At 50.9% G+C, this 26,636-nt stretch overlaps 1 protein-coding gene across 3 annotated transcripts in view; it reads left to right on the plus strand.

The window, feature by feature from the left end:
• Positions 1 to 23,717: 23,717 nt before the first annotated feature.
• Positions 23,718 to 26,636, plus strand: part of LOC121273300 (diacylglycerol kinase beta-like) — a 128,501-nt gene continuing 125,582 nt past the window's right edge. For all 3 annotated transcript variants that reach the window (XM_041180392.1, XM_041180393.1, XM_041180394.1), the window contains exons 1-2: positions 23,718 to 23,835; positions 25,890 to 26,001. In XM_041180392.1, the coding sequence (XP_041036326.1) occupies positions 25,935 to 26,001 (67 nt within the window). In that variant the 5' untranslated portion in view covers positions 23,718 to 23,835; positions 25,890 to 25,934. The remainder of the gene's footprint in view (positions 23,836 to 25,889; positions 26,002 to 26,636) is intronic.

Consider the following 26,636-nt stretch of genomic DNA (forward strand, 5'->3'; position numbering starts at 1 on the left):
CTCAGCCTCTCAATCTGTCTCCCAGTCTCTCGTTCTGTGCCTCATTCTCTAGTTCTGTGCCTCATTCTCTCGTTCAGTGCCTCATTCTCTCGTTCTGCCTCTCAGCCTCTCGTTCTGTCTCTCAGCCTCTCGTTCTGTCTCTCAGTCTCTCGTTCTGTCTCTCAGTCTCTCGTTCTGTCTCTCAGTCTATCGTTCTGTGCCTCATTCTCTCGTACTCTCAGTTTCTTGTTCTGTGCCTCATTCTCTCGTTCCGTCTCTCAGCCTCTCGTTTTGTCTCTCAGTCTCTCGTTCTGTCTCTCAGCCTCTCGTTCTGTCTCTCAGCCTCTCGTTCTGTGCCTCAGTCTCTCGTTCTGTCCCTCAGCCTCTCGTTCTGTCTCTCAGCCTCTCGTTCAGTCTCTCAGTCTCTCGTTCTGTGCCTCATTCACTCATTGTGTCTCTCAGCCTCTCGTTCTGTGCCTCATTCTCTCGTTCTGTCTCTCAGTCTCTCGTTCTGTCTCTCAGTCTCTCGCTCAATGCCTCATTCTCACTTTCTGTCTCTCAGTCTCTCGTTCTATCTCTCAGCCTCTCGCTCTGTGCCTCATTCTATTGTTCTGTCTCTCAGTCTCTCGTTCTGTCTCTCAGTCTCTCATTCTGTGCCTCATTCTCTTGTTCTGTCTCTCAGTCTCTCGTTCTGTGCCTCATTCTCTCGTTCTCTCTCCCAGTCTCTCATTCTGTGCCTCATTCTCTCGTTCTGTCTCTCAGTCTCTCGTTCTGTCTCTCAGTCTCTCGTTCTGTGCCTCATTCTCTCGTTCTGTCGCTCAGTCTCTCGTTCTGTCTCTCAGCCTCTCGTTCTGTCTCTCAGTCTCTCGTTCAGTGTCTCATTCTCTCGTTCTGTCTCAGCCTCTCGTTCTGTGCCTCAGTCTCTCTTTCTGTCTCAGTCTCTCGTTCTGTGCCTCATTCCCTCGTTCTGTCTCCCAGTCTCTTGTTCTGTGCCTCATTCTCTCGTTCTGTCTCTCAGTTTCTCGTTCTGTGCCTCATTCTCTCGTTCTGTCTCAGCCTCTTGTTCTGTGCCTCATTCTGTTTTTCTGTCTCTCAGTCCCTCGTTCTGTCTCTCAGCCTCTCGTTCTGTCTCTCAGTCTCTTTTTCTGTGCCTCATTCTCTCGTTTTGTGTCTCATTCTCTCCTTCTGAATATCGGTCTCTCGTTCTGTCTCTCGGCCTCTAGCTCTGTGCCTCATTCTCTCTTCTGTCTCTCAGTCTCTCGTTCTGTGCATCATTCTCTCCTTCTGTCTCTCAGCCTCTCGTTGTGTCTCTCAGTCTCTCGTTCTGTCTCTAAGTCTCTCGTTCTGTGTCTCAGTCTCTCGTTCTGTGCCTCATTCACTCATTCCGTCTCTCAGCCTCACGTTCTGTCTCTCAGTCTCTCGTACTGTCTCTCAGCCTCTCGTTCTGTCTCTCAGTCTCTCGTTCTGTCTCTCGGTCTCTCATTCTGTGCCCCATTCTCTCGTTCTGTCTCTCAATCTCTCATTCTGTGCCTCATTCTCTCGTTCTGTCTCTCAGTCTCTCGTTGTGTGCCTCATTCGCTTGTCCTGTCTCTCATTCTCTCAGTCACTTGTTCCGTGACTCATTCTCTCGTTCTGTCTCTCAGCCTCTCATTTTGTGCCTCATTCTCTCGTTCTGTCTCTCAGCCTCTCAGTCACTTGTTCTGTGCCTCATTCTCTCGTTCTGTGCCTCATTCTCTCATTCTATCTTTCAGTCTCTCGTTATGTCTCTCAGCCTCTCGTTCTGTGCCTCATTCTCTCGTTCTGTCTCTAAGTCTCTCGATCTGTCTCCCAGCCTCTCATTCTCTCCTTCTGTCTCTCAGTCTCTCGTTCTGTGCCTCTTTTTCTCGTTCTGTCTCTCAGTCTCTCGTTCTGTCTCTCAGCCTCTCATTCTCTCGTTCTGTCTCTCAGTCTCTCGTTCTGTACCTCAGTCCCTCGTTCTGTCTATCAGTCTCTCGTTCTGTCTCTCAGCCTCTCGCTCTTTGCCTCATTCTCTCGTTCTGTCTCTCAGTCTCTCATTCTGTGCCTCATTCTCTCGTTCTGTCTCTCAGTCTCTCGTTCTGTCTCTCAGTTTATCGTTCTGTCTCTCAGTCTCTCGTTCAATCTCTCAGCCTCTCGTTCTGCCTCTCAATCTCTCGTTTTGTCTCTCAGTCTCTCGTTCTGTCTCTCAGCCTCTCGTTCTGTCTCTCAGTCTTTTGTTCTATGTCTTAGCCTCTCGTTCTGTGCCTCATTCTCTAGTTTTGTCTCTCAGTCTCTCGTTCTGTCTCTCAGCTTTATACTCTCGTTCTGTGCCTCATTCTCTCGTTCTGTCTCTCAGTTTCTCATTCTGTGCCTCATTCTCTCGTTCCGTCTCTCAGCCTCTCGTTCTGTCTCTCAGTCTCTCGTTCTGTCTCTCAGCGTCTCGTTCTGTATCTCAGCCTCTCAATCTGTCTCCCAGTCTCTCGTTCTGTGCCTCATTCTCTAGTTCTGTGCCTCATTCTCTCGTTCAGTGCCTCATTCTCTCGTTCTGCCTCTCAGCCTCTCGTTCTGTCTCTCAGCCTCTCGTTCTGTGCCTCAGTCTCTCGTTCTGTCTCTCAGCCTCTCGTTCTGTCTCTCAGCCTCTCGTTCTGACTCTCAGTCTCTCGCTTTGTGCCTCATTCTCTCGTTCTGTCTCTCAGCCTCTCGTTCTGTGCCTCATTCTCTCGTTCTGTGTCTCAGCCACTCGTTCTGTCTTTCAGTCTCTCGTTCTGTGCCTCATTCTTTCGTTCTGTCTCTCAGTCTCTCGTTCTGTTCCTCATTCTATCGTTCAGTCTCTCAGCCTCTTGTTGTTGTCTCTCAGCCTATGTGTCTCCCGTTCTGTCTCTCAGTCTCTCGTTCTGTGCCTCATTCTCTCGTTCTGCCTCTCAGTCTCTCATTTTGTGCCTCATTCTCTCGTTCTGTCTCTCAGTCTCTCGTTCCGTCTCTCAGCCTCTCGTTCTGTCTCTCAGTCTCTCGTTCTGTCTCTCAGCGTCTCGTTCTGTATCTCAGCCTCTCAATCTGTCTCCCAGTCTCTCGTTCTGTGCCTCATTCTCTAGTTCTGTGCCTCATTCTCTCGTTCTGTCTCTCAGTCTCTCGTTCTGTCTCTCAGCCTCTCGCTCTGTTCTTCATTCTCTCGTTCTGTCTCTCATTCTCTCGTTATGTGCCTCATTCTCTCGTTCAGTGCCTCATTCTCTCGTTCTGCCTCTCAGCCTCTCGTTCTGTCTCTCAGCCTCTCGTTCTGTGCCTCAGTCTCTCGTTCTGTCTCTCAGCCTCTCGTTCTGTCTCTCAGCCTCTCGTTCTGACTCTCAGTCTCTCGCTTTGTGCCTCATTCTCTCGTTCTGTCTCTCAGCCTCTCGTTCTGTGCCTCATTCTCTCGTTCTGTGTCTCAGCCACTCGTTCTGTCTTTCAGTCTCTCGTTCTGTGCCTCATTCTTTCGTTCTGTCTCTCAGTCTCTCGTTCTGTTCCTCATTCTATCGTTCAGTCTCTCAGCCTCTTGTTGTTGTCTCTCAGCCTATGTGTCTCCCGTTCTGTCTCTCAGTCTCTCGTTCTGTGCCTCATTCTCTCGTTCTGCCTCTCAGTCTCTCATTTTGTGCCTCATTCTCTCGTTCTGTCTCTCAGTCTCTCGTTCTGTCTCTCAGTTTCTCGTTCTGTCTCTCAGTCTCTCGTTCTGTCTCTCAGCCTCTCGTTCTGCCTCTCAGTCTCTCGTTTTGTCTCTCAGTCTCTCGTTCTGTACCTCAGTCTCTCGTTCTGTCTCTCAGTCTCTCGTTCTGTCTCTCAGTCTTTCGTTCTATGTCTTAGCCTCTCGTTCTGTGCCTCATTCTCTAGTTTTGTCTCTCGGTCTCTTGTTCTGTCTCTCAGCTTTATTCTCTCGTTCTGTGCCTCATTCTCTCGTTCTGTATCTCAGTTTCTCATTCTGTGCCTCATTCCCTCGTTCCGTCTCTCAGCCTCTCGATCTGTCTCTCATTCTCTCGTTCTGTCTCCCAGCCTCTCGTGCTGTCTCTCAGTCTCTCGTTCTGTGCCTCATTCCCTCGTTCCGTCTCTCAGTCTCTCTTTCTGTCTCTCAGTCCCTCCTTCTGTCTCTCAGTCTCTCGTTCTTTCTCTCAGTCTCTCGTTCTGTCTCTCAGTCTCTCGTTCTGTACCTCAGCCTCTCGTTCTGTCTATCAGTCTCTCGTTCTGTGCCTCATTCTCTCGTTCTGTCTCTCAGGCTCTCGTTCTGTTCTTCATTCTCTCGTTCTGTCTCTCAGACTCTCGTTCTGTGCCTCAGTCTCTCATTCTGTCTCTCAGTCTCTCGTTCTGTGCCTCATTCTCTCGTTCTGTCTCCCAGCCTCTCGTTCTGTCTCTAAGTCCCTCGTTCTGTCTCTCAGTCTCTCTTTCTATGCCTCAGTCTCTCGTTCTGTCTCTCAGTCTCTCGTTCTGTGCCTCAGGCTCTCATTCTGTCTCTCAGTCTCTCGTTCTGTGCCTCATTCTCTCGTTCTATCTCTCAGTCTCTCGTTCAGTGCCGCATTCTCTCGTTCTGTCTCTCAGTCTCTGTTCTACTCTCAGTATCTAGTTCTGTCTCTCTGTCTCTCGTTCTGTCTCTCAACCTTTCGTTCTGTGCCTCATTCTCTCGTTCTGTCTCTCAGTCTCTCGTTCTGTCTCTCAGCGTCTCGTTCTGTATCTCAGCCTCTCATTCTGTCTCTCAGTCTCTCGTTCTGTGCCTCATTCTCTAGTTCTGTGCCTCATTCTCTCGTTCTGTCTCTCAGTCTCTCGTTCTGTGCCTCAGCCTCTCGCTCTGTGCTTCATTCTCTCGTTCTGTCTCTCATTCTCTCGTTCTGTACCTCATTCTCTCGTTCAGTGCCTCATTCTCTCGTTCTGCCTCTCAGACTCTCGTTCTGTATCTCAGCCTCTCGTTCTGTGCCTCAGTCTCTCGTTCTGTCTCTCAGCCTCTCGTTCTTTCTCTCAGCCTCTCGTTCTGTCTCTCAATCTCTCACTCTGTGCCTCATTCTCTCGTTCTGTGCCTCATTCTCTCGTTCTGTGTCTCAGCCACTCGTTCTGTCTTTCAGTCTCTCGTTCTGTGCCTCATTCTTTCGTTCTGTCTCTCAGTCTCTCGTTCTGTGCCTCATTCTCTCGTTCTGTCTCTCAGTTTCTCATTCTGTGCCTCATTCCCTTGTTCCGTCCCTCAGCCTCTCGTTCTGTCTCAGTCTATCGTTCTGTGCCTCATTCTCTCGTACTCTCAGTTTCTTGTTCTGTGCCTCATTCTCTCGTTCCTTCTCTCAGCCTCTCGTTCTATGCCTCAGTCTCTCGTTCTGTCTCTCAGCCTCTCGTTCTTTCTCTCAGCCTCTCGTTCTGTCTCTCAATCTCTCACTCTGTGCCTCATTCTCTCGTTCTGTGCCTCATTCTATCGTTCTGTGTCTCAGCCACTCGTTCTGTCTTTCAGTCTCTCGTTCTGTGCATCATTCTTTCGTTCTGTCTCTCAGTCTCTTGTTCTGTGCCTCATTCTCCCGTTCTGTCTCTCAGTTTCTCATTCTGTGCCTCATTCCCTCGTTCCGTCCCTCAGCCTCTCGTTCTGTCTCAGTCTATCGTTCTGTGCCTCATTCTCTCGTACTCTCAGTTTCTTGTTCTGTGCCTCATTCTCTCGTTCTGTGACGCATTCTCTCGTTCAGTCTCTCAGTCTCTCGTTCAGTCTCTCAGCCTCTCGTTCTGTCTCTCAGCCTCTCATTCTGTCTCTCAGACTCTCGTTCAGTCTCTCAGTCTCTCGTTCTTTGCCTCATTCACTCATTCTGTCTCTCAGTCTCTCGCTCTGTGCCTCATTCTCTCTTTCTGTCTCTCAGTCTCTCGTTCTGTCTCTAAGCCTCTCGCTCTGAGCCTCATTCTATTGTTCTGTGCCTCATTCTCTCGTTCTCTCTCCCAGTCTCTCATTCTGTGCCTCATTCTCTCGTTCTGTCTCTCAGACTCTCGTTCTGTCTCTCAGGCTCTAGTTCTGTCTGTCAGTCTCTCGTTCTGTGCCTCATTCTCTCATTCTGTCTCTCACCCTCTCGTTCTGTCTCTCAGCCTCTCGTTCTGTGCCTCATTCCCTCATTCCGTCTCTCAGCCTCTCGTTCTGTGCCTCAGTCTCTCATTCTGTCTCTCAGTCTCTCGTTCTGTGCCTCATTCCCTCGTTCTGTCTCTCAGTCTCTCGTTATGTGCCTCATTCTCTCGTTCTGTCTCTCAGTCTCTCGTTCTGTGCCTCATTCTCTCGTTCTGTCTCTCAGTCTCTCGTTCTGTGCCTCAATCTCTCGTTCTGTCTCTCTGTCTCTCGTTCTGTGTGTCAGCCTCTCGTTCTGTGCCTCATTCCCTCATTCCGTCTCTCAGCCTCGCGTTCTGTGATTCATTCTCTCGTTCTGTCTCTCAGCCTCTCGTTCTGTCTCTCTGTCTCTCGTTCTGTCTCTCGGTCTCTCGTTCTGTGCCTCATTCTTTCGTTCTGTCTCTCAGCCTCTCATTCTGTGCCTCATTCTCTCGTTCTGTCTCTCAGACTCTCGTTCTGTGCCTCATTCTCTCGTTCTGTCTCTCAGTCTCTCATTCTGTGCCTCATTCTCTCGTTCTCTCTCTAAGTCTCTCGTTCTGTCTCTCAGCCTCTCATTCTCTCATTCTGTCTCTCAGTCTCTCGTTCTGTGCCTTTTTTTCTCATTCTGTCTCTCAGCCTCTCGATCTCTCTCTCAGCCTCTCATTCTCTCGTTCTGTCTCTCAGTCTCTCGTTCTGTACCTCAGTCTCTCAGTCTCTCGTTCTGTCTCTCAGCCTCTCGTTCTGTCTCTCAGTCTCTCGTTCTGTCTCTCAGCCTTTCGTTCTGCCTCTCAGTCTCTCGTTCTGTCTCTCTGTCTCTCGTTCTGTACCTCAGTCTCTCGTTCTGTCTCTCAGTCTCTCGTTCCATCTCTCAGCCTCTCGTTCTGTGCCTCATTTTCTAGTTTTGTCTTTCAGTCTCTCGTTCTGTCTCACAGCTTCATTCTCCTGTTCTGTGCCTCATTCTCTCGTTCTGTCTCTCAGTTTCTCATTCTGTGGCTCATTCCCTCTTTCCTCTCTCAGCCTCTCGTTCTGTCTCTCAGTCTCTCGTTCTGTGCCTCATTCCCTTGTTCCGTCTCTCATCTCTCGTTCTGTCTCTCAGACTCTCGTTCTGTGTCTCAGTCCCTCGTTTTGTCTCTCTGTCTCTCGTTCTGTCTCTCAGTCCCTCGTTTTGTCTCTCTGTCTCTCGTTCTGTCTCTCAGTCTCTCGTTCTGTGCCTCATTCTCTCGTTCTGTCTCCATGTCTCTCGTTCTGTGCCTCATTCTCTCGTTCTGTCTCTCAATCTTTCATTCTGTGCCTCATTCTCTCGTTCTGTCTCTCAGCCTATCGTTCTGTGCCTCATTCTCTCGTTCTGTCTCTCAGTCTCTCGTTCTGTGCCTGATTCTCTCGTTCTGACTCTCTGTCTCTCATCCTGTCTCTCAGCCTCTCGTTATGTGCCTCATTCTCTCGTTCTGTCTGTCAGCCTCTAATTCTGTCTCTCAGTCTCTCGTTCTGTCTCTCAGTCTCTTGCTCTGTGCTTCATTCTTTCGTTCTGTCTCATATTATCTCGTTCTGTGCCTCATTCTCTCGTTCTGTGCCTCATTCTCTCGTTCTTGTCTCAGCCTCTCGTTCTGTCTCTCATCCTCTCGTTCTGTGCCTCAGTCTCTCGTTCTGTCTCTCAGGCTCTCGTTCTGTCTCTCAGTCTCTCGCTCTGTACCTCAGACTCTCGTTCTGTCTCTCAGTCTCTCGTTCCATCTCTCAGCCTCTCGTTCTGTGCCTAATTCTCTAGTTTTGTCTCTCAGTCTCTCGTTCTGTCTCTCAGTTTCTCATTCTGTGCCTCATTCCCTCTTTCCTCTCTCAGCCTCTCGTTCTGTCTCTCAGTCTCTCGTTCTGTGCCTCATTCTCTCGTTCTGACTCATTCTCTCGTTCTGTCTCTCAGCCTCTCGTTCTGTCTCTCAGTCTCTCGTTCTGTCTCTCAGACTCTCGTTCTGTGCCTCATTCCCTTGTTCCGTCTCTCATCTCTCGTTCTGTCTCTCAGTCTCTCGTTCTGTCTCTCAGCCTCTCGTTCTGTCTCTCAGTCTCTCGTTCTGTCTCTCAGACTCTCGTTCTGTGCCTCATTCCCTTGTTCCGTCTCTCATCTCTTGTTCTGTCTCTCAGTCTCTCGTTCTGTCTCTCAGCCTCTCGTTCTGTCTCTCAGTCTCTTGTTCTGTCTCTCAGACTCTCGTTCTGTGCCTCATTCCCTTGTTCCATCTCTCATCTCTCGTTCAGTCTCTCAGTCTCTCGTTCTGTGCCTCATTCTCTCGTTCTGTCTCTCTGTCTCTCGTTATGTTCCACATTCTCTCGTTCTGTCTCTCAATCTCTCGTTCTGTGCCTCAGTCTCTCATTCTGTCTCTCAGTCTCTCTTTCTGTGCCTCATTCTCTCGTTCTGTCTCTCAGCCTCTCGTTCTGTATCGCAGCCTCTCATTCTTTTTCCCAGTCTCTCGTTCTGTGCCTCATTCTCTCGTTCTGTGCCTCATTCTCTCGTTCTGTCTCTCAGTCTCTCGTTCTGTGCCTCTTTCTCTCGTTCTGTCTCTCAGTCTCTCCTTCTGTGCCTCAGTCTCTCGTTCTGTCTCTCAGTCTCTCGTTCAGTCTCTCAGTCTCTCGTTCTGTGTCTCAGCCTCTCGTTCTGTGCCTCATTCCCTCATTCCGTCTCTCAGTCTCTCCTTCTGTGCCTCAGTCTCTCGTTCTGTCTCTCAGCCTCTCGTTCTGTCTCTCAGTTTCTCGTTCTGTCTCTCAGTCTCTCGTTCTGTCTCTCAGTCTCTCGTTCTCTGTGTCAGCCTCTCGTTCTGTGCCTCATTCCCTCATTCCGTCTCTCAGCCTCGCGTTCTGTGATTCATTCTCTCGTTCTGTTTCTCAGCCTCTCGTTCTGTCTCTCTGTCTCTCGTTCTGTCTCTCGGTCTCTCATTCTGTGCCTCATTCTCTCGTTCTGTCTCTCAGCCTATCGTTCTGTGCCTCATTCTCTCGTTCTGTCTCTCAGTCTCTCGTTCTGTGCCTGATTCTCTCGTTCTGACTCTCTGTCTCTCATCCTGTCTCTCAGCCTCTCGTTATGTGCCTCATTCTCTCGTTCTGTCTGTCAGCCTCTAATTCTGTCTCTCAGTCTCTCGTTCTGTCTCTCAGTCTCTTGCTCTGTGCTTCATTCTTTCGTTCTGTCTCATATTATCTCGTTCTGTGCCTCATTCTCTCGTTCTGTGCCTCATTCTCTCGTTCTTGTCTCAGCCTCTCGTTCTGTCTCTCATCCTCTCGTTCTGTGCCTCAGTCTCTCGTTCTGTCTCTCAGGCTCTCGTTCTGTCTCTCAGTCTCTCGCTCTGTACCTCAGACTCTCGTTCTGTCTCTCAGTCTCTCGTTCCATCTCTCAGCCTCTCGTTCTGTGCCTAATTCTCTAGTTTTGTCTCTCAGTCTCTCGTTCTGTCTCTCAGTTTCTCATTCTGTGCCTCATTCCCTCTTTCCTCTCTCAGCCTCTCGTTCTGTCTCTCAGTCTCTCGTTCTGTGCCTCATTCTCTCGTTCTGACTCATTCTCTCGTTCTGTCTCTCAGCCTCTCGTTCTGTCTCTCAGTCTCTCGTTCTGTCTCTCAGACTCTCGTTCTGTGCCTCATTCCCTTGTTCCGTCTCTCATCTCTCGTTCTGTCTCTCAGTCTCTCGTTCTGTCTCTCAGCCTCTCGTTCTGTCTCTCAGTCTCTCGTTCTGTCTCTCAGACTCTCGTTCTGTGCCTCATTCCCTTGTTCCGTCTCTCATCTCTTGTTCTGTCTCTCAGTCTCTCGTTCTGTCTCTCAGCCTCTCGTTCTGTCTCTCAGTCTCTTGTTCTGTCTCTCAGACTCTCGTTCTGTGCCTCATTCCCTTGTTCCATCTCTCATCTCTCGTTCAGTCTCTCAGTCTCTCGTTCTGTGCCTCATTCTCTCGTTCTGTCTCTCTGTCTCTCGTTATGTTCCACATTCTCTCGTTCTGTCTCTCAATCTCTCGTTCTGTGCCTCAGTCTCTCATTCTGTCTCTCAGTCTCTCTTTCTGTGCCTCATTCTCTCGTTCTGTCTCTCAGCCTCTCGTTCTGTATCGCAGCCTCTCATTCTTTTTCCCAGTCTCTCGTTCTGTGCCTCATTCTCTCGTTCTGTGCCTCATTCTCTCGTTCTGTCTCTCAGTCTCTCGTTCTGTGCCTCTTTCTCTCGTTCTGTCTCTCAGTCTCTCCTTCTGTGCCTCAGTCTCTCGTTCTGTCTCTCAGTCTCTCGTTCAGTCTCTCAGTCTCTCGTTCTGTGTCTCAGCCTCTCGTTCTGTGCCTCATTCCCTCATTCCGTCTCTCAGTCTCTCCTTCTGTGCCTCAGTCTCTCGTTCTGTCTCTCAGCCTCTCGTTCTGTCTCTCAGTTTCTCGTTCTGTCTCTCAGTCTCTCGTTCTGTCTCTCAGTCTCTCGTTCTCTGTGTCAGCCTCTCGTTCTGTGCCTCATTCCCTCATTCCGTCTCTCAGCCTCGCGTTCTGTGATTCATTCTCTCGTTCTGTTTCTCAGCCTCTCGTTCTGTCTCTCTGTCTCTCGTTCTGTCTCTCGGTCTCTCATTCTGTGCCTCATTCTCTCGTTCTGTCTCTCAGTCTCTTATTCTGTGCCTCATTCCCTCGTTCTGTCTCTCAGTCTCTCGTTCTGTGCCTCATTCTCTCGTTCTGTCTCTCAGCCTCTCAGTCACTTGTTCTGTGCCTCATTCTTTCGTTCTGTCTCTCAGCCTCTCATTCTGTGCCTCATTCTCTCGTTCTGTCTCTCAGTCTCTCATTCTGTGCCTCATTCTCTCTTTCTGTGCTTCATTCTCTCATTCTGTCTTTCAGTCTTTCGTTATGTCTCTCAGCCTCTCGATCTGTACCTCATTCTCTCGTTCTGTCTCTCAGCCTCTCGATTTGTCTCTCAGCCTCTCATTCTCACGTTCTGTCTCTCAGTCTCTCGTTCTGTACCTCTGTCTCTCGTTCTGTCTCTCAGTCTCTCGTTCTGTCTTTCACCCTCTCGTTCAATCTCTCAGACTCTCGTTCTGTCTCTCAGCCTCTCGTTCTGCCTCTCAGTCTCTCGTACTGTCTCTCAGTCTCGCGTTCTGTACCTCAGTCTCTCGTTCTGTCTCCCAGCCTCTCGTTCTGTGTCTCATTCTCTAGTTTTGTCTCTCAGTCTCTCGTTCTGTCTCTCAGTCTCTCGTTCTGTGCCTCATTCTCTCGTTCTGTCTCCATGTCTCTCGTTCTGTGCCTCATTCTCTCGTTCTGTCTCTCAGTCTTTCGTTCTGTGCCTCATTCTCTCGTTCTGTCTCTCAGTCTCTCGTTCTGCCTGTCAGTCTCCCGTTCTGTCTCTCAGTCTCTCGTTCTGTGCCTCATTCTCTCGTTCTGTCTCTCAGTCTCTGTTCTGTCTCTCAGTCTCTCGTTCTGACTCTCTGTCTCTCATTCTGTCTCTCAGCCTCTCGTTATGTGCCTCATTCTGTCGTTCTGTCTCTCAGTCTCTCGTTCTGTCTCTCAGCCTCTCGCTCTGTGCTTCATTCTTTCGTTCTGTCTCATATTATCTCATTCTGTGCCTCATTCTCTCGTTCTGTGCCTCATTCTCTCGCTCTTGTCTCAGCCTCTCGTTCTGTCTCTCAGCCTCTCGTTCTGTGCCTCAGTCTCTCGTTCTGTCTCTCAGCCTCTCGTTCTGTCTCTCAGTCTCTCGCTCTGTGCCTCATTCTCTCTTTCTGTCTCTCAGCCTCTCGTTCCATCTCTCAGCCTCTCGTTCTGTGTCTCATTCTCTAGTTTTGTCTCTCAGTCTCTCGTTCTGTCTCTCAGCCTCATTCTCTCGTTCTGTGCCTCATTCTCTCGTTCTGTCTCTCAGTTTCTCATTCTTTGCCTCATTCTCTCGTTCTGACTCATTCTCTCGTTCTGTCTCTCAGCCTCTCGTTCTGTCTCTCAGTCTCTCGTTCTTTGCCTCATTCCCTTGTTCCGTCTCTCATCTCTCGTTCTGTCTCTCAGACTCTCGTTCTGTGTCTCATTCTCTCGTTCTGTCTCCCAGCCTCTCGTTCTGTCTCTCAGTCTCTCGTTCTGTCTCTCTGTCTCTCGTTCTGTCTCTCAGTCTCTCGTTCTGTGCCTCATTCTCTCGTTCTGTCTCTCAGTCTCTCGTTCTGTGCCTCATTCTCTCGTTCTGTCTCTCAGTCTCTCGTTCTGCCTGTCAGTCTCTCGTTCTGTCTCTCAGCCTCTCGTTCTGTGCCTCATTCTCTCGTTCTGTCTCTCAGTCTCTGTTCTGTCTCTCATTCTCTCGTTCTGTCTCTCAGCCTCTCGCTCTGTGCTTCATTCTTTCGTTCTGTCTCATATTATCTTATTCTGTGCCTCATTCTCTCGTTCTGTGCCTCATTCTCTCGTTCTTGTCTCAGCCGCTCGTTCTGTCTCTCAGTCTCTCGCTCTGTGCCTCATTCTCTCGTTCTGTGTCTCAGCCACTCGTTCTGTCTCTCAGTCTCTCGTTCTGTGCCTCATTCTTTCGTTCTGTCTCTCAGTCTCTCGTTTTGTGCCTCATTCTCTCTTTCAGCCTCTCAGCCACTTGTTGTTGTCTCTCAGCCTATGAGTCTCTCGTTCTGTCTCTCAGTCTCTCGTTCTGTCTCTCATTCTCTCGTTCTGTCTCTCAGTCTCTCGTTCTGTCTCTCATTCTCTCGTTCTGTGCCTCATTCTCTCGTTCTTTCTCAGTCTCTGTTCTGTCTCTCAGTCTCTCCTTCTGTCTCTCAGTCTCTCGTTCTGTCTCTCCGTCTCTCGCTCTGTGCCTCATTCTCTCTTTCTGTGCCTCATTCTCTCGTTCTGTCTCTCAGTCTCACGTTCTGTGCCTCATTCTTTCGTTCTGTTTCTCAGTCTCTCGTTCTGTGCCTCATCCTCTCGTTCTGTCTCTCAGTCTCTCGTTCTGGACTTCATTCTGTAGTTTTGTCTCTCAGCCTCTAGTTCTGTCTCTCAGCCTCAATCTCTCGTTCTGTGCCTCATTCTCTCGTTCTGTCTCTCAGTTTCTCATTCTGTGCCTTATTCCCTCGTTCCGTCTCTCAACCTCTCGTTCTGTCTCTCAATCTATCGTTCTGTGCCTCATTCTCTCGTTCTGTCTCTCAGTTTCTTGTTTTGTGCCTCATTCTCTCGTTCTGTGACTCATTCTCTCGTTCTGTCTCTCAGCCTCTCGTTCTGTCTCTCAGTCTCTCGTTCTGTATCTCAGTCTCTCGTTCTGTCTCTCAGTTTCTCGTTCTGTCTCTTAGCCTCTCGATCTGTCTCTCAGTCTCTCGTTCTTCTCTCAGTCTCTCGTTCTGTCTCTCAGCCTCTCGTTCTGTACCTCATTCTCTCATTCTGTCTCTGCGTCTCTGTTCTGTCTCTCAGTCTCTCGTTCTGTCTCTCAGCCTATCATTCTGTCTCTCAGTCTCTCGTTCTGTCTCTCTGTCTCTCGTTCTGTACCTCAGTCTCTCGTTCTGTCTCTCAGTCTCTCGTTCCATCTCTCAGCCTCTCATTCTGTGCCTCATTCTCTTGTTCTGTGTCTCAGCCTCTCGCTTTGTGCCTCATTCTCTCGCTCTGTCTCTCAGTCTCTTGTTCTGTGCCTCATTCTCTCGTTCTGTCTCTCAGCCTCTCGTTCTGTCTCTCAGTCTCTCGCTCTGTGCCTCATTCTCTCGTTCTGTCTCTCAGCCTCTCGTTCTGTCTCTCAGCCTCTCGTTCTGTCTCTCAGTCTCTCGCTCTGTGCCTCATTCTCTCGTTCATTCCCTCAGCCTCTCGTTCTGTGCCTCATTCTCTTGTTCTGTCTCTCTCCCTCTTGTTCTGTCTCTCAGCCTCTGAGTCTCTCGTTCTGTCTCTCAGTCTCTCGTTCTGTCTCTCATTCTCTCGTTCTGTGCCTCATTCTCTCGTTCTGTCCCTCAGTTTCTCGCTCTGTACCTCATTCTCTCATTCTGTCTCTCAGTCTCTCGCTCTGTGCCTCATTCTCTCCATTTGTCTCTCAGTCTCTCTTTCTGTCTCTCAGCCTCTCGTTCTGTCTCTCAGTCTCTCGTTCTGTCTCTCAGTCTCTCGTTCTGTGCCACATTCTCTCGTTCTGTCTCTCAGTGTCTCGTTCTGTGCCTCAGTCTCTCATTCTGTCTCTCAGTCTCTCGTTCTGTGCGTCATTCCCTCGTTCTGTCTCTCAGTCTCTTGTTCTGTGCCTCATTCTCTCGTTCTGTCTCTCAGTCTCTCCTTCTGTGCCTCATTCTCTCGTTCTGTCTCTCAGCCTCTCGTCTGTCTCTCAGTCTCTCGTTCTGTCTCTCAGTCTCTCATTCTGTCTCTCAGTCTCTCGTTCTGTGCCTCATTCTCTCGTTCTGACTCATTCTCTCGTTCTGTCTCTGAGTCTCTCGTTCTGTGCCTCATTCCCTTGTTCCGTCTCTCATCTCTCGTTCTGTCTCTCAGACTCTCGTTCTGTGTCTCATTCTCTCGTTCTGTCTCTCAGTCTCTCTTTCTGTGCCTCATTCTCTCGTTCTGTCTCCCAGCCTCTCGTTCTGTCTCTCAGTCTCTCGTTCTGTCTCTCTGTCTCTCGTTCTGTCTCTCAGTCTCTCGTTCTGTGCCTCATTCTCTCGTTCTGTCTCTCAGTCTTTCGTTCTGTGCCTCATTCTCTCGTTCTGTCTCTCAGTCTCTCGTTCTGCCTGTCAGTCTCTCGTTCTGTCTCTCAGCCTCTCGTTCTGTGCCTCATTCCCTCATTCTGTCTCTCAGTCTCTCGTTCTGTCTCTCAGCGTCTCGTTCTGTCTCTCAGCCTCTCATTCTGTCTCTCAGTCTCTCGTTCTGTGCCTCATTCTCTAATTCTGTGCCTCATTCTCTCGTTCTGTCTCTCAGTCTCTCGTTCTGTCTCTCAGCCTCTCGCTCTGTGCTTCATTCTTTCGTTCTGTCTCATATTATCTCATTCTGTGCCTCATTATCTCCTTCTGTGCCTCATTTTCTCGTTCTTGTCTCAGCCTGTCGTTCTGTCTCTCAGCCTCTCGTTCTGTCTCTCAGTCTCTCGTTCTGTGCCTCAGTCTCTTGTTCTGTCTCTCCGTCTTTCGTTCTGTCTCTCAGTCTCTCATTCTGTGCCTCATTCCCTCATTCCGTCTCTCAGTCTCTCGTTCTGTGCCTCATTCTCTTGTTCTGTGCCTCATTCTCTCGTTCTTGTCTCAGCCTCTCGTTCTGTCTCTCAGTTTCTCATTCTGTTTCTCAGCCTCTCGTTCTGTCTCTCAGTCTCTCAATGTCTCATTCTGTGCCTCATTCTCTTGTTCAGTCTCTCCGTCTTTTGTTCTGTCTCTCAGTCTCTCATTCTGTGCCTCATTTCTCATTCCGTCTCTCAGTCTCTTTTTCTGTGCCTCATTCTCTCATTCTGTGCCTCAATCTCTCGTTCTGTCTCTCAGCCTGTTGTTCTGTCTCTCAGTCTCTCGTTCTGTCTCTCAGTCTCTCGTTCTGTCTCTCAGCCTTTCAGTCTCTCGTTCTTTCTCTCAGTCTCTCGTTCTGTGCCTCATTCCCTCATTCCATCTCTCAGTCTCTTGTTCTGTGCCTCATTCTCTCATTCTGTGCCTCATTCTCTCGTTCTGTCTCCCATTCTCTCGTTTTGTCTCTCAGTCTCTCGTTCTGTCTCTCAGTCTCTCGTTCTGTCTCTCAGCCTCTCGTTCTGTCTCTCAGCCTCTCGTTCTGTCTCTCAGTCTCTCGTTCTGTCTCTCAGTCTCTCGCTCTGTGCCTGTGGTAATCTGATGTGTAATATACCGTTAAGGAGAATGTTACAATGGAAGCTCACGCAATCTTAGTATCCAGTAGTAGTGTGTAAATGTAGTAACGTGGGCTACCTCTGTAGTCAGTAACATTGTAGAGATAGAGTTTGAAGTGTTGGTACATGTTTAGTTGCTGCTGAGTACCTTTGTAAATAAACACAGAGTTTCTACCTATGAAGTGTCTGCTACTCATCCGTATCATTAGCACCAAATCAGCCACCACTTTACAACAATCCTGTGTGAACAGGATCCAACAAACTGGTGACCAGGATCCAAAAAACTGGTGACCAGGATCCAACAAATTGGGTGATCAGGATCCAACAATCTGGTGATCAGGATCCAACAAACTGGTGATCAGGATCCAACAAACTGGGTGATCAGGATCCAACAAACTGGTGATCAGGATCCAACAAACTGGGTGACCAGGATCCAACAAACTGGGTGACTAGAATCCAACAGTGTCTTAGTCTCTCCTCCTGCCTGTCAGTGTCTCATTCTCTCATTCTGTGTCTCAGTCTCTCCTTCTGTCTAAGTCTCTCATCTGTCAGTGCCTCAATTTCTTGTTCTGTCAGTCTTTCAATCTCTCGTTCTGTGTGGCTGACTCTCACTCTTCCTGTCAGTCTCTCTCAGTCTCTCCTTCTGCCTGTCAGTATCTCAGTCACTTGTTCTGTCAATCTCTAAGTCTCTCGTTCCAAATCTCCGCCTTTCATTCTGCCCATCAGCCTCTCAGTCTCTCCTTCTGCCTGTCAGTATCTCTGAGATGCAGTAAGGCCGATTGCCCCCAGAGACAGTTTGGAGGTGACCCCAGAGTGCCAAATTGCGCTGCTTGAAAGGCCTGACTCAGGGTTCTGGGACTTCATCCCCAGTTGTTTTATTTAATACTAGGCCCTCTCGCCCTCACCCCCCTCATGAGGGAGTGCTGCAGTACTGCAGGGTCGGCGCTGAGGGAGCGCTGCAGTACTACAGGGTCAGTGCTGCGGGAGCGCTGCAGTACTGCAGGGTCAGTGCTGAGGGAGCGCTGCAGTACTGCAGGGTCAGAGCTGAGGGAGCGCTGCAGTACTGCAGGGTCAGTGCTGAGGGAGCGCTGCAGTACTGCAGGGTCAGTGCTGCGGGAGCGCTGCAGTACTGCAGGGCCGGCGCTGAGGGAGCATTGCAGTACTGCAGGGTCAGCACTGCGGGAGCGCTGCAGTACTGCAGGGTCAGTGCTGAGGGAGCGCTGCAGTACTACAGGGTCGGCGCTGAGCGAGCGCTGCAGTACTGCAGGGTCAGTGCTGAGGGAGCGCTGCAGTACTGCAGGGTCAGTGCTGCGGGAGTGCTGCAGTACTGCAGGGTTGGTGCTGAGGGAGTGCTGCGGTACTGCAGGGGCAGCGCTGTGGGAGTGCTGCAGTACTGCAGGGTCGGCGCTGAGGGAGCGCTGCAGTACTGCAGGGTCAGCGCTGAGGGAGCGCTGCAGTACTGCAGGGTCGGCGCTGAGGGTGCGCTGCAGTACTGCAGGGTCGGTGCTGAGGGAGCGCTGCAGTACTGCAGGGTCAGTGCTGAGGGAGCGCTGCAATACTGCAGGTTCAGCGCTGAGGGAGCACTGCAGTACTGCAGGGTCGGTGCTGACGGAGCGCTGCAGTACTGCAGGGTCAGTGCTGAGGGAGCGCTGCAGTATTGCATTGTCGGCGCTGAGTGAGCGCTGCAGTACTGCAGGGTCAGTGCTGAGGGAGCACTGCAGTACTGCAGGGTCAGTACTGAGGGAGCGCTGCAGTACTGCAGGGTCAGTACTGAGGGAGCGCTGCATTACTGCAGGGTCAGTGCTGAGGGAGCGCTGCAGTACTGCAGGGTCGGCGCTGAGGGAGCGCTGCAGTACTGCAGGGTCAGTGCTGAGAGAGCGCTGCAATACTGCAGGGTCAGTGCTGCGGGAGCGCTGCAGTACTACAGGGTTGGTGCTGAGGGAGCGCTGCAGTACTGCAGGGTCAGTGCTGAGGGAGCGCTGCAGTACTGCAGGGTCGGTGCTGAGGGAGCGCTGCAGTACTGCAGGCTCAGCGCTGAGGGAGCGCTGCAGTACTGCAGGGTCGGCGCTGAGGGAGTGCTGCAGTACTGCAGGCTCAGCGCTGTGGAAGTGCTGCAGTACTGCAGGGTCAGTACTGAGGGAGCACTGCAGTACTGCAGGTTCGGTGCTGAGGGAGCACTGCAGTACTGCAGGGTCAGTGTTGAGGGAGCGCTGCAGTACTGCAGGGTCGGCGCTGAGGGAGCGCTGCAGTACTGCAGGGTCAGTGCTGAGGGAGCACTGCAGTACTGCAGGGTCAGTGCTGAGGGAACTCTGCAGTACTGCAGGGTCAGTACTGAGGGAGCGCTGCAGTACTGCAGGGTCAGCGCTGAGGGAGCACTGCAGTACTGCAGGGTTGGCGCTGAGGGAGCACTGCAGTACTGCAGGGTCAGTACTGAGGGAGCGCTGCAGTACTGCAGGGTCAGTGCTGCGGGAGCGCTGCAGTACTGCAGGGTCAGTGCTGCGGGAGCGCTGCAGTACTGCAGGGTCAGTACTGAGGGAGCGCTGCAGTACTGCAGAGTCAGTACTGAGGGAGCGCTGCAGTACTGCAGGGTCAGTGCTGAGGGAGCGCTACAGTACTGCAGGGTCGGCACTGAGGGAGCGCTGCAGTACTGCATGGGTCAGCGCTGAGGGAGCGCTCCAGTACTGCAGGGTCAGTACTGAGGGAGCGCTGCAGTACTGCAGGGTCAGTGCTGAGGGAGCGCTGCAGTACTGCAGGGTTGGCGCTGAGGGAGCGCTGCAGTACTGCAGGGTCAGTGCTGAGGGAGCGCTGCAGTACTGCAGGGTCGGCGCTGAGGGAGCGCTGCAGTACTGCAGGGTCAGTGCTGAGGGAGCGCTGCAGTACTGCAGGGTCAGCGCTGAGGGAGCACTGCAGTATTGCATTGTCGGCGCTGAGGGAGCGCTGCAGTACTGCAGGGTCAGTGCTGAGGGAGCGCTGCAGTACTGCAGGGTCAGTTCTGAGGGAGCGCTGCAGTACTGCAGGGTCAGTACTGAGGGAGCGCTCCAGTACTGCAGGGTCAGTGCTGAGGGAGTGCTGCAGTACTGCAGGGTCGGCGCTGAGGGAGCGCTGCAGTACTGCAGGGTCAGTGCTGCGGGAGCGCTGCAGTACTGCAGGGTCACTGCTGCGGGAGCGCTGCAGTACTACAGGGTTGGTGCTGAGGGAGCGCTGCAGTACTGCAGGGTCAGCGCTGAGGGAGCGCTGCAGTACTGCAGGGTCGGCGCTGAGGGAGTGCTGCAGTACTGCAGGCTCAGCGCTGTGGAAGTGCTGCAGTACTGCAGGGTCAGTACTGAGGGAGCACTGCAGTACTGAAGGTTCGGTGCTGAGGGAGCGCTGCAGTACTGCAGGTCGGCGCTGAGGGAGCGCTGCAGTACTGCAGGGTCAGTGCTGAGGGAGCGCTGCAGTACTGCAGGGTCAGTACTGAGGGAGCGCTGCAGTACTGCAGGGTCAGTACTGAGGGAGCGCTCCAGTACTGCAGGGTCAGTGCTGAGGGAGTGCTGCAGTACTGCAGGGTCGGCGCTGAGGGAGCGCTGCAGTACTGCAGGGTCAGTGCTGAGAGAGCGCTGCAATACTGCAGGGTCAGTGCTGCGGGAGCGCTGCAGTACTGCAGGGTCACTGCTGCGGGAGCGCTGCAGTACTACAGGGTTGGTGCTGAGGGAGCGCTGCAGTACTGCAGGGTCAGCGCTGAGGGAGCGCTGCAGTACTGCAGTGTCGGTGCTGAGGGAGCGCTGCAGTACTGCAGGCTCAGCGCTGAGGGAGCGCTGCAGTACTGCAGGGTCGGCGCTGAGGGAGTGCTGCAGTACTGCAGGCTCAGCGCTGTGGAAGTGCTGCAGTACTGCATGGTCAGTACTGAGGGAGCACTGCAGTACTGAAGGTTCGGTGCTGAGGGAGCGCTGCAGTACTGCAGGTCGGCGCTGAGGGACCGCTGCAATACTGCAGGGTCAGTGCTGCGGGAGTGCTGCAGTACTGCAGGGTCGGCGCTGAGGGAGTGCTGCAGTACTGCAGGGTCAGTGCTGAGGGAGCGCTGCAGTACTGCAGGTCGGCGCTGAGGGAGCGCTGCAGTACTGCAGGGTCAGTGCTGAGGGAGCGCTGCAGTACTGCAGGGTCAGAGCTGAGGGAGCGCTGCAGTACTGCAGGGTCAGTGCTGAGGGAGCGCTGCAGTACTGCAGGGTCAGTGCTGAGGGAGCGCTGCAGTACTGCAGGTCGGCGCTGAGGGAATGCTGCAGTACTGCAGGTCGGCGCTGAGGGAGAGCTACACTAGCCCTTTTTTTAGATAAGATGCTAAACCAAGTATCTATATGCCATCTTTTATGGTCATAAAGGATTCGCTGGCACTATTTTGAAGAAGAACAAGGAAGTTCTCCCCGGTGTCCTGACAAATATTTATCCCTCAATCAGCATTACAAAGGCAGATGAACTTGTCGTTCGCACATCACTGTTTGTGGCACCTTACTGTGTATAATTTGCCCACCATGTTTCCTAGTTTAAATCAGTGGTTACACCTCAAAAGTACTTCAGTGCTTTGTGGTGTCTGGTAGTCATGAAAGGTGTTATATAAATGCAAGCATTTTACTTTACTTTTTTTTTTGAAGGAAATTACCATCAACTAACACCACTAAAAACTGATTATCTGGTTGCTATCACATGAGTGCTGGTGGGATCTTGCTGTGTATAGATTTGCTGCCATGACACCCACATTGCAACAATTCAACAAGTACTTCATTGGCTGGAAAGTGCTTCAAGAACTCCTGATGTCATCAAGGGCACTATGTAAATGCAAGTCTTTCTTTCTTACCCAGTGAGGCGGGCAGTTCTGTGGCTATCGGGCTGTATAGGAGAGGCGAGGGCAAGAGGAAATGGGGAGAATAGGGGAGACATCCAACAAATGATTTGTGAGTGGCATGTGGATAGCAAAGATACAGCAGGAAGCAGAAAGGAGGAGTGAGGGTACGAGGGTGAGGAAAGAACTGGAGGTGGAGAAGGAGAGAGAGTGAGAAAAAGATGTGAGAATGAGGGGGCCATGGAGACAGGCAGGAGAAAGGGGGAGACAACAAATGACAAAGGGAAACACAGAGTGGCGGAGACAGAGAGAACTTGAAATGGGAAGCAAATAGCTAGACGGAAGGTAAATAGCAGGAAGGTATGGCTGTGAGCAAAAGCATGGGAGATTATTATGACACAGCTGATGGTAAAGGCTGAACTGTTCAAATCCCAGAGGGAAACTTGAAACAACTGTCAGAACCCATTTTTTTGCAATTTGTATGTTTCGAGATATAGGCGTTGAAGTCAGTAGTAATAAGACCACTGAGTCTCAAGAGGTTTTTTATAAAACTAAATTAAACATTTATTAATACAAGACAGATTGTAAACACATACATACGTCAACAAAATTACTACTATAATAACCACAGAAATCCCTAATTAACCTGACTCTGTTGCACCCCACTGTTGAGACAACATTAAAACACAGATTTAAACAGACGCCTAGCAAAGCACACCCTGGACAGTCACATTCAAAATGAGTTTCTTTCAGCTCTGGGTCCTTGCAGACAGACTTGAGGCTTACAGGCTGGAGGCTTTAGATCTTAGAATCCCTTCTCCTTTTACCAACAGCCTTCTCTTCCTTCATACATATTTTCCTCTTTGAATGCAAATTCTCATTGTCACTAGGTTTTTTGAACTTTACCTCTCCTAATAATGAGACCCTTTCATAATACCCACTTTATTAGTAACCCTTGGGGAAAATAAGCAAATATACTGGCCAAGATATTGAGGTCAGTGAGCGGGGGTGGGGCCTGCTCGCCGATGTGTAAAATGACGCGGGATGATGTTGGGTGGAACTCCCAACGTCACCTCGCCTCATTTCAATTTTCAGGTTGATGGGGGCTCAGCTGAATCAGTTGTGCACCCACCGACCTGTCAATGGCCAATTGGGGCCATTGACAGGGTCATTAGACTAGTTAAAGGACCTGCTCGTCCAGCCTTAAGGTTGGTGAGCAGGCCGGGAACCCCAGCGGGATTCAGAGAAAGCATCAAACCTCATCCACGGGCGCGATGGGGTTTCACGAGGGTATTTAAATTTTTAATAAAGGTTTCAGTGGAAGTGGTGGACATGTCCCAACTCCTGTGACACTGTCACATGAGGGAACATGTCAGGGAAATTTCATTTCTCTATACGTACCATTTTTAAATTTGGCGCTGATCTCCCTGAGGCAGCACTTAGCCTCAGGGGGATCTGTGCGCTCTGTTGTGTGCATGTGTGAAAGAGCACACTCCCGGCTGAGGGAATCCTCCCCCCCCACTCCACTCACATAGCACTTCCTGGTGGACGGCACGCAGGGTGGGCTTTAATTGGCCCGCCCACATAAAATGGCGGCGGGCCCCTGATTGGGGATGCCAATCGGAGGTGTGCCTCCACACACCCACAACTGAACTCCCCCCTCCCCCCAACGAGGAGGAAATTCTTCCCAGTCTTTCTGAGCTTCACCATGTTTGGGGTAACATTTCACTCCCTCTCTTTCAATCCGAACTACACTAGTTTGCTGAAAGAAAAAACGCAAATTGCCCCCCGTTTATCTATTTCAAACCTTATTCTCTTCTATACATCACGGCCTGTAGACCAGCTGGCTTTAATTCAGTTAAGACACACACACACACACACACACACACACACACACACACACACACACACACACACACACACACGCACACAAAGACACACACAGACACACACACACACAGACACACACACAGACACACACACACACACACACACACACACAAAGACACACACGCACACACACACACACACACACAGACACACACACACAGATACACACACACACAGACACACACACACACACACAGACACACACACAGACACACACACACACACAGACAAACACACACACACACACACACACACACAGACATACACACACAGACAGACACACACAACACACACACACACCACTAAACTCTATTTTTAAAATAATTTCCAATAACATTATCGACATTATTATATCCTCTTGACAGAGATCAACTCGTTATGGATAAGAATGTAGAATATGCCAATATTCCCTGATATGATCTGTGATATCCTCAATTCAGTGACTAAGGTTCAGTTGCAGGGAGTGTGGCCACTTTGCCTTTTCCTCTGTTGTGTGGGTAGCTCCGTGGGTGTGAAGCTGGACGTGGAGAGGCCTTTTTCCAATGGAAGCTGCTTTCACTCGCGTACCGGATGCCCATGAGCCCTGCTGACTCGAAAATCTCAGACTAAAACCAGCATCAATAGCTTCCAGCTTCCGTGAGGGAGCACGATGCGGTGTGTGCTCTTAAAGGGACAGCCACCACCTGAATGCATTCACCTCTGGGACTTACAGACAGTGAGCCCGAAGGAGCCGGGGTGACTTTCTGAATGGCTCAGTGCCTCCAATCAGAGACTGGGCAGAGGAGCGTCTGGCCAGGCTTAATGCCACTGGTTTGAAGCATTGTGCTTGCCAACGCTCCTTTGTGCCCTGCACGGTGTGGCATTGATCCAGCAGTGCTGGCTGCCTAAGGACATTGGAATTTCTGCAGCAGAGCTGGTGCTCGTGCACACTGCAAGCTGTTTCAGCATCTCTGACAGGAAGCCTGTGGGACGGAGGTGTGATTCAATGTCTTTCTCTCATTTTCCAGTCACCAGGTTGTGTAGAAAACAGCAGCAAAAGGGCAGCAACACTTCTGAGCGTTGCCTGGACCTGTTTGTCCAGTGGCAGTGCTACTAATTGCTGCACAGGGCACTGTGGATCAATACTCCCTCCTCCTTCTCCTCCACCACCCCGCCTCCTGCCTCCCTGTGGCACCTTTGGATTGTCTAACCTCTGCCATCAGCCTTCCTCCTTGTGGTCTGTATTGAATGAGTACAGTTGAGCTTTCCTTCTGATCTCTTTCTCGCGCTGAACCGTTTGCTTTTGGGTGCTGCAGAATCTTATCTCTCAACAGCAGGGGGGTTGCTGTGTACTGTCTGCTGCAGCTCAGGCTGCACTCTCGATGTTGCAGTGCAGTGACAGGGCCTGACCCAAGCACTGAGCTTTGCTGAAGGTAAGACTATCACTTCCCCTTGACGCTGTGCTAACCAGAGAGGGGCTTGTCCCCAGGAGGCTGCCAGGGAACAAGATGCTCGTTTCACCGGCCGGGGCGCAGACAGAATTGTCTTGAAGGGTGTTAGTGTGTGAGGAGAGTGTGCAGCTACTGTGAGATAGCAGACCCGAGCTTGAATTGTAGTTTGTTTAACGATCGAACTGCTTGATTCCTCACCTTCCCTGTCATTCTATTCCTATCTGCCTTCCCAGCCATTTCAAAGCAGCTACTTTCCATCTTTGGGTCAATGTTCTCTCCCCACTCGGGTTCGGTTGTTTTGCAGATGGGTGCTCCAAGTTGGGCGCGCTGGAATTTTGAAAGTTAAACTCCCCCGCCCATCCACTACCTCCCCCCTCACCACCCCCTCCTCTCACCACCCCCAACAGCCGGAGCTTTTAAACCAGAAATCCCATTGTCTTATGTTTCTGACTGGAGTTGTGTGAAGGTGCACTTAAAGGCATCGATTCACAGCAGCAAGCTGTTTCACTACAGCAAGCTTCACCCTGATTCCGTTCCCATCCTACCACGGCGCTCAACATCACTGGTTGGTGATCAGGAGCCTGCTGATTTCCCCCAGCTCCCTAATCCACACTGAAGACCTATTCTGCTGCTACGGGCATCGCCCTGATTGAGCTGAAGAATGACCCACGACAGCCAGTTTCATGCGGTTTACGAGCGTGAGAGCTTCAGCATGCTCCTGGATCCATTCAGAGCTCACTCAGCATAGAGCTGAGAGGTTATACCCATTAGAAAAGATTGAACAGACCTGAAAACTGATGAGTGAACTAATAAAGGTCTTTAAAATTAGAGGGAGGTTTGATAGGGTAGATGTAGAGAGGGTGTTTCTACCTGTGGGCCATAAATATGAAATAGTCACTAATAAATCCGACAGGGAGTTCAGAAACTTCTGTACCCAGAGAGTGGTGAGAATATGGAATTCACTCCCACTGGGGGTGATTGAGGTGAATAGAGTCGATATAGTTAAACAGAGAAAGGAATAGGAGGAGGTGCTGATAGTGTGAGATGAAGTAGAGTAGGAGGAGGATCATGTGCCTTGTAATATACTTTTAGGGGATTGCAGCTTGACATCGCTGGATGGGAAGTGTGTCATGTGATCCAGTCTTAGTTCCACTGTTGCCTTTGAGTAGAGCGCACATGCACAGCTCTGCTGCTGCTGTCTTGTAGCTTTCTATCCATGTATATCTGCTCACATCTGTCTTAATAACTGAACCTACCAGATGTTTACCTGATCCCTTATGGGCGATTTATATCATTATAAAAACACGACAGTGGGCAGCACCACTGCTCCCATGGATCGGTTGGGCTGAATGACCTGCTTCTGCATTACCAATGCTTTGCAATAAGGGAGTGGCTGCCTTCTTGGCTCCAGTGGATGGGTGATTGGGAAGCTGGGTATGGAATGAAAACTGTCCACGACCTCTTATTGGAGAAATTGGAGACGGATTAATTGCAGGATAGGGACAGCTGCTCCCATTCCCCAATGTCCTGAAGGGTTTCATCTCTGAGGCATTGCTTGTCGGTCACAGAGTCAGCTCACACGGTTTCTGTTACTGAGTTCAGCAGCCTTACCCCTGCCACTGAATCCAAGAGGCAGATCAGTAGGTACCTTGGAGCTGGATTCAGTCACTGGGGGAAACATCAACCCACTGAGCGGGGAACAATCCAGGGCATGAGTGACTCCAGATTCCTGGTGAAGGAAAGTGTGGATTTGGGGCAAAATGCTGTGGACGTCATCAGTAATTCAGAGAAGGAGGAGGCCAGGGAGAGGATTAAAACATGAGAGAGAGAGAAAGAGAGAGAGAGAGAGATAATAACAGTGAGTGAGTGACTTGCTTGGCATCAGCAAGCGTTTTAACCACAAATCAAAAAACCTGCCTCCTGCTCGGTGAATAAAGCCGGTGTCTCTGCAGTGGAGCATCGAGTCTGACTGCTGACTGTACACATTTCACCTGAACATTCACTCTCGCTCTCTCTCTCTCTCTCTGTGTGTGTAGGAGCTCCATACGGAAGCCAGCTCTGTGACGAAGTGCCCAGCAGAAATGGATCCGAAAGTCTGGACAACCCTGAGCCCCGATGAGTTTGTTCAACTTCACAAGTACATCGAGTGTAAGTTGACACCTCTGAACTCTGCCTGGCAGGTGTCGCTGTGCCCTCTTGGGCCTTGTCCAGCAGCTGGGGCTCCTTTATAGTGATTTTACTGCTCATCCCCGTGACCAGGAACAAAATCATAGCGTTTGTATTGAAAGCCTAGATGCTCACAGTCTGTGATGGCTGGGTGAGGAGAGAGGGGAAGGGGAAGGAAGGTCACCCTCCCTCACCCCTATACCCTGCGCCCCACCCCCCCGCCCCCCCCTCCGGCCAGCATAAAGCAGATAATTGCAGGCGAGGGACCCGTCCGCTGTGTGGTGCCCAATGTGACAGAGCCTCACGAGGAGAAGCTCCCGAATACAACCAGCTCATTCCACTGAAGGCACAGCTCCTCGACACTGCTGAGCTCAGTTAGGAAGAGCACTCACTCAGAAGGCCTGCGGCTGAAAGGCCAGCTTGTTCTGTGTTAGCTGCACCCAGCCGAGGAGGCAATAGGGGTACTAAAGGCCCAAAGATGAGAAAGTGAGTGAGGATTCCCACTCCCAATCAGCAGCCAGCGTGAGATGGGAGGGTAGGTGTGCTTGTGTGTGAGAGTGCCAGTGCCTGTGAGAGAAAGAGAGAGAGAGAGAGGGAGAATGAGGGCATCAAAGGGA

This window comes from Carcharodon carcharias, chromosome X (genome assembly GCF_017639515.1).
Source record: "Carcharodon carcharias isolate sCarCar2 chromosome X, sCarCar2.pri, whole genome shotgun sequence".
In the NCBI taxonomy this organism is placed as follows: domain Eukaryota; kingdom Metazoa; phylum Chordata; class Chondrichthyes; order Lamniformes; family Lamnidae; genus Carcharodon; species Carcharodon carcharias.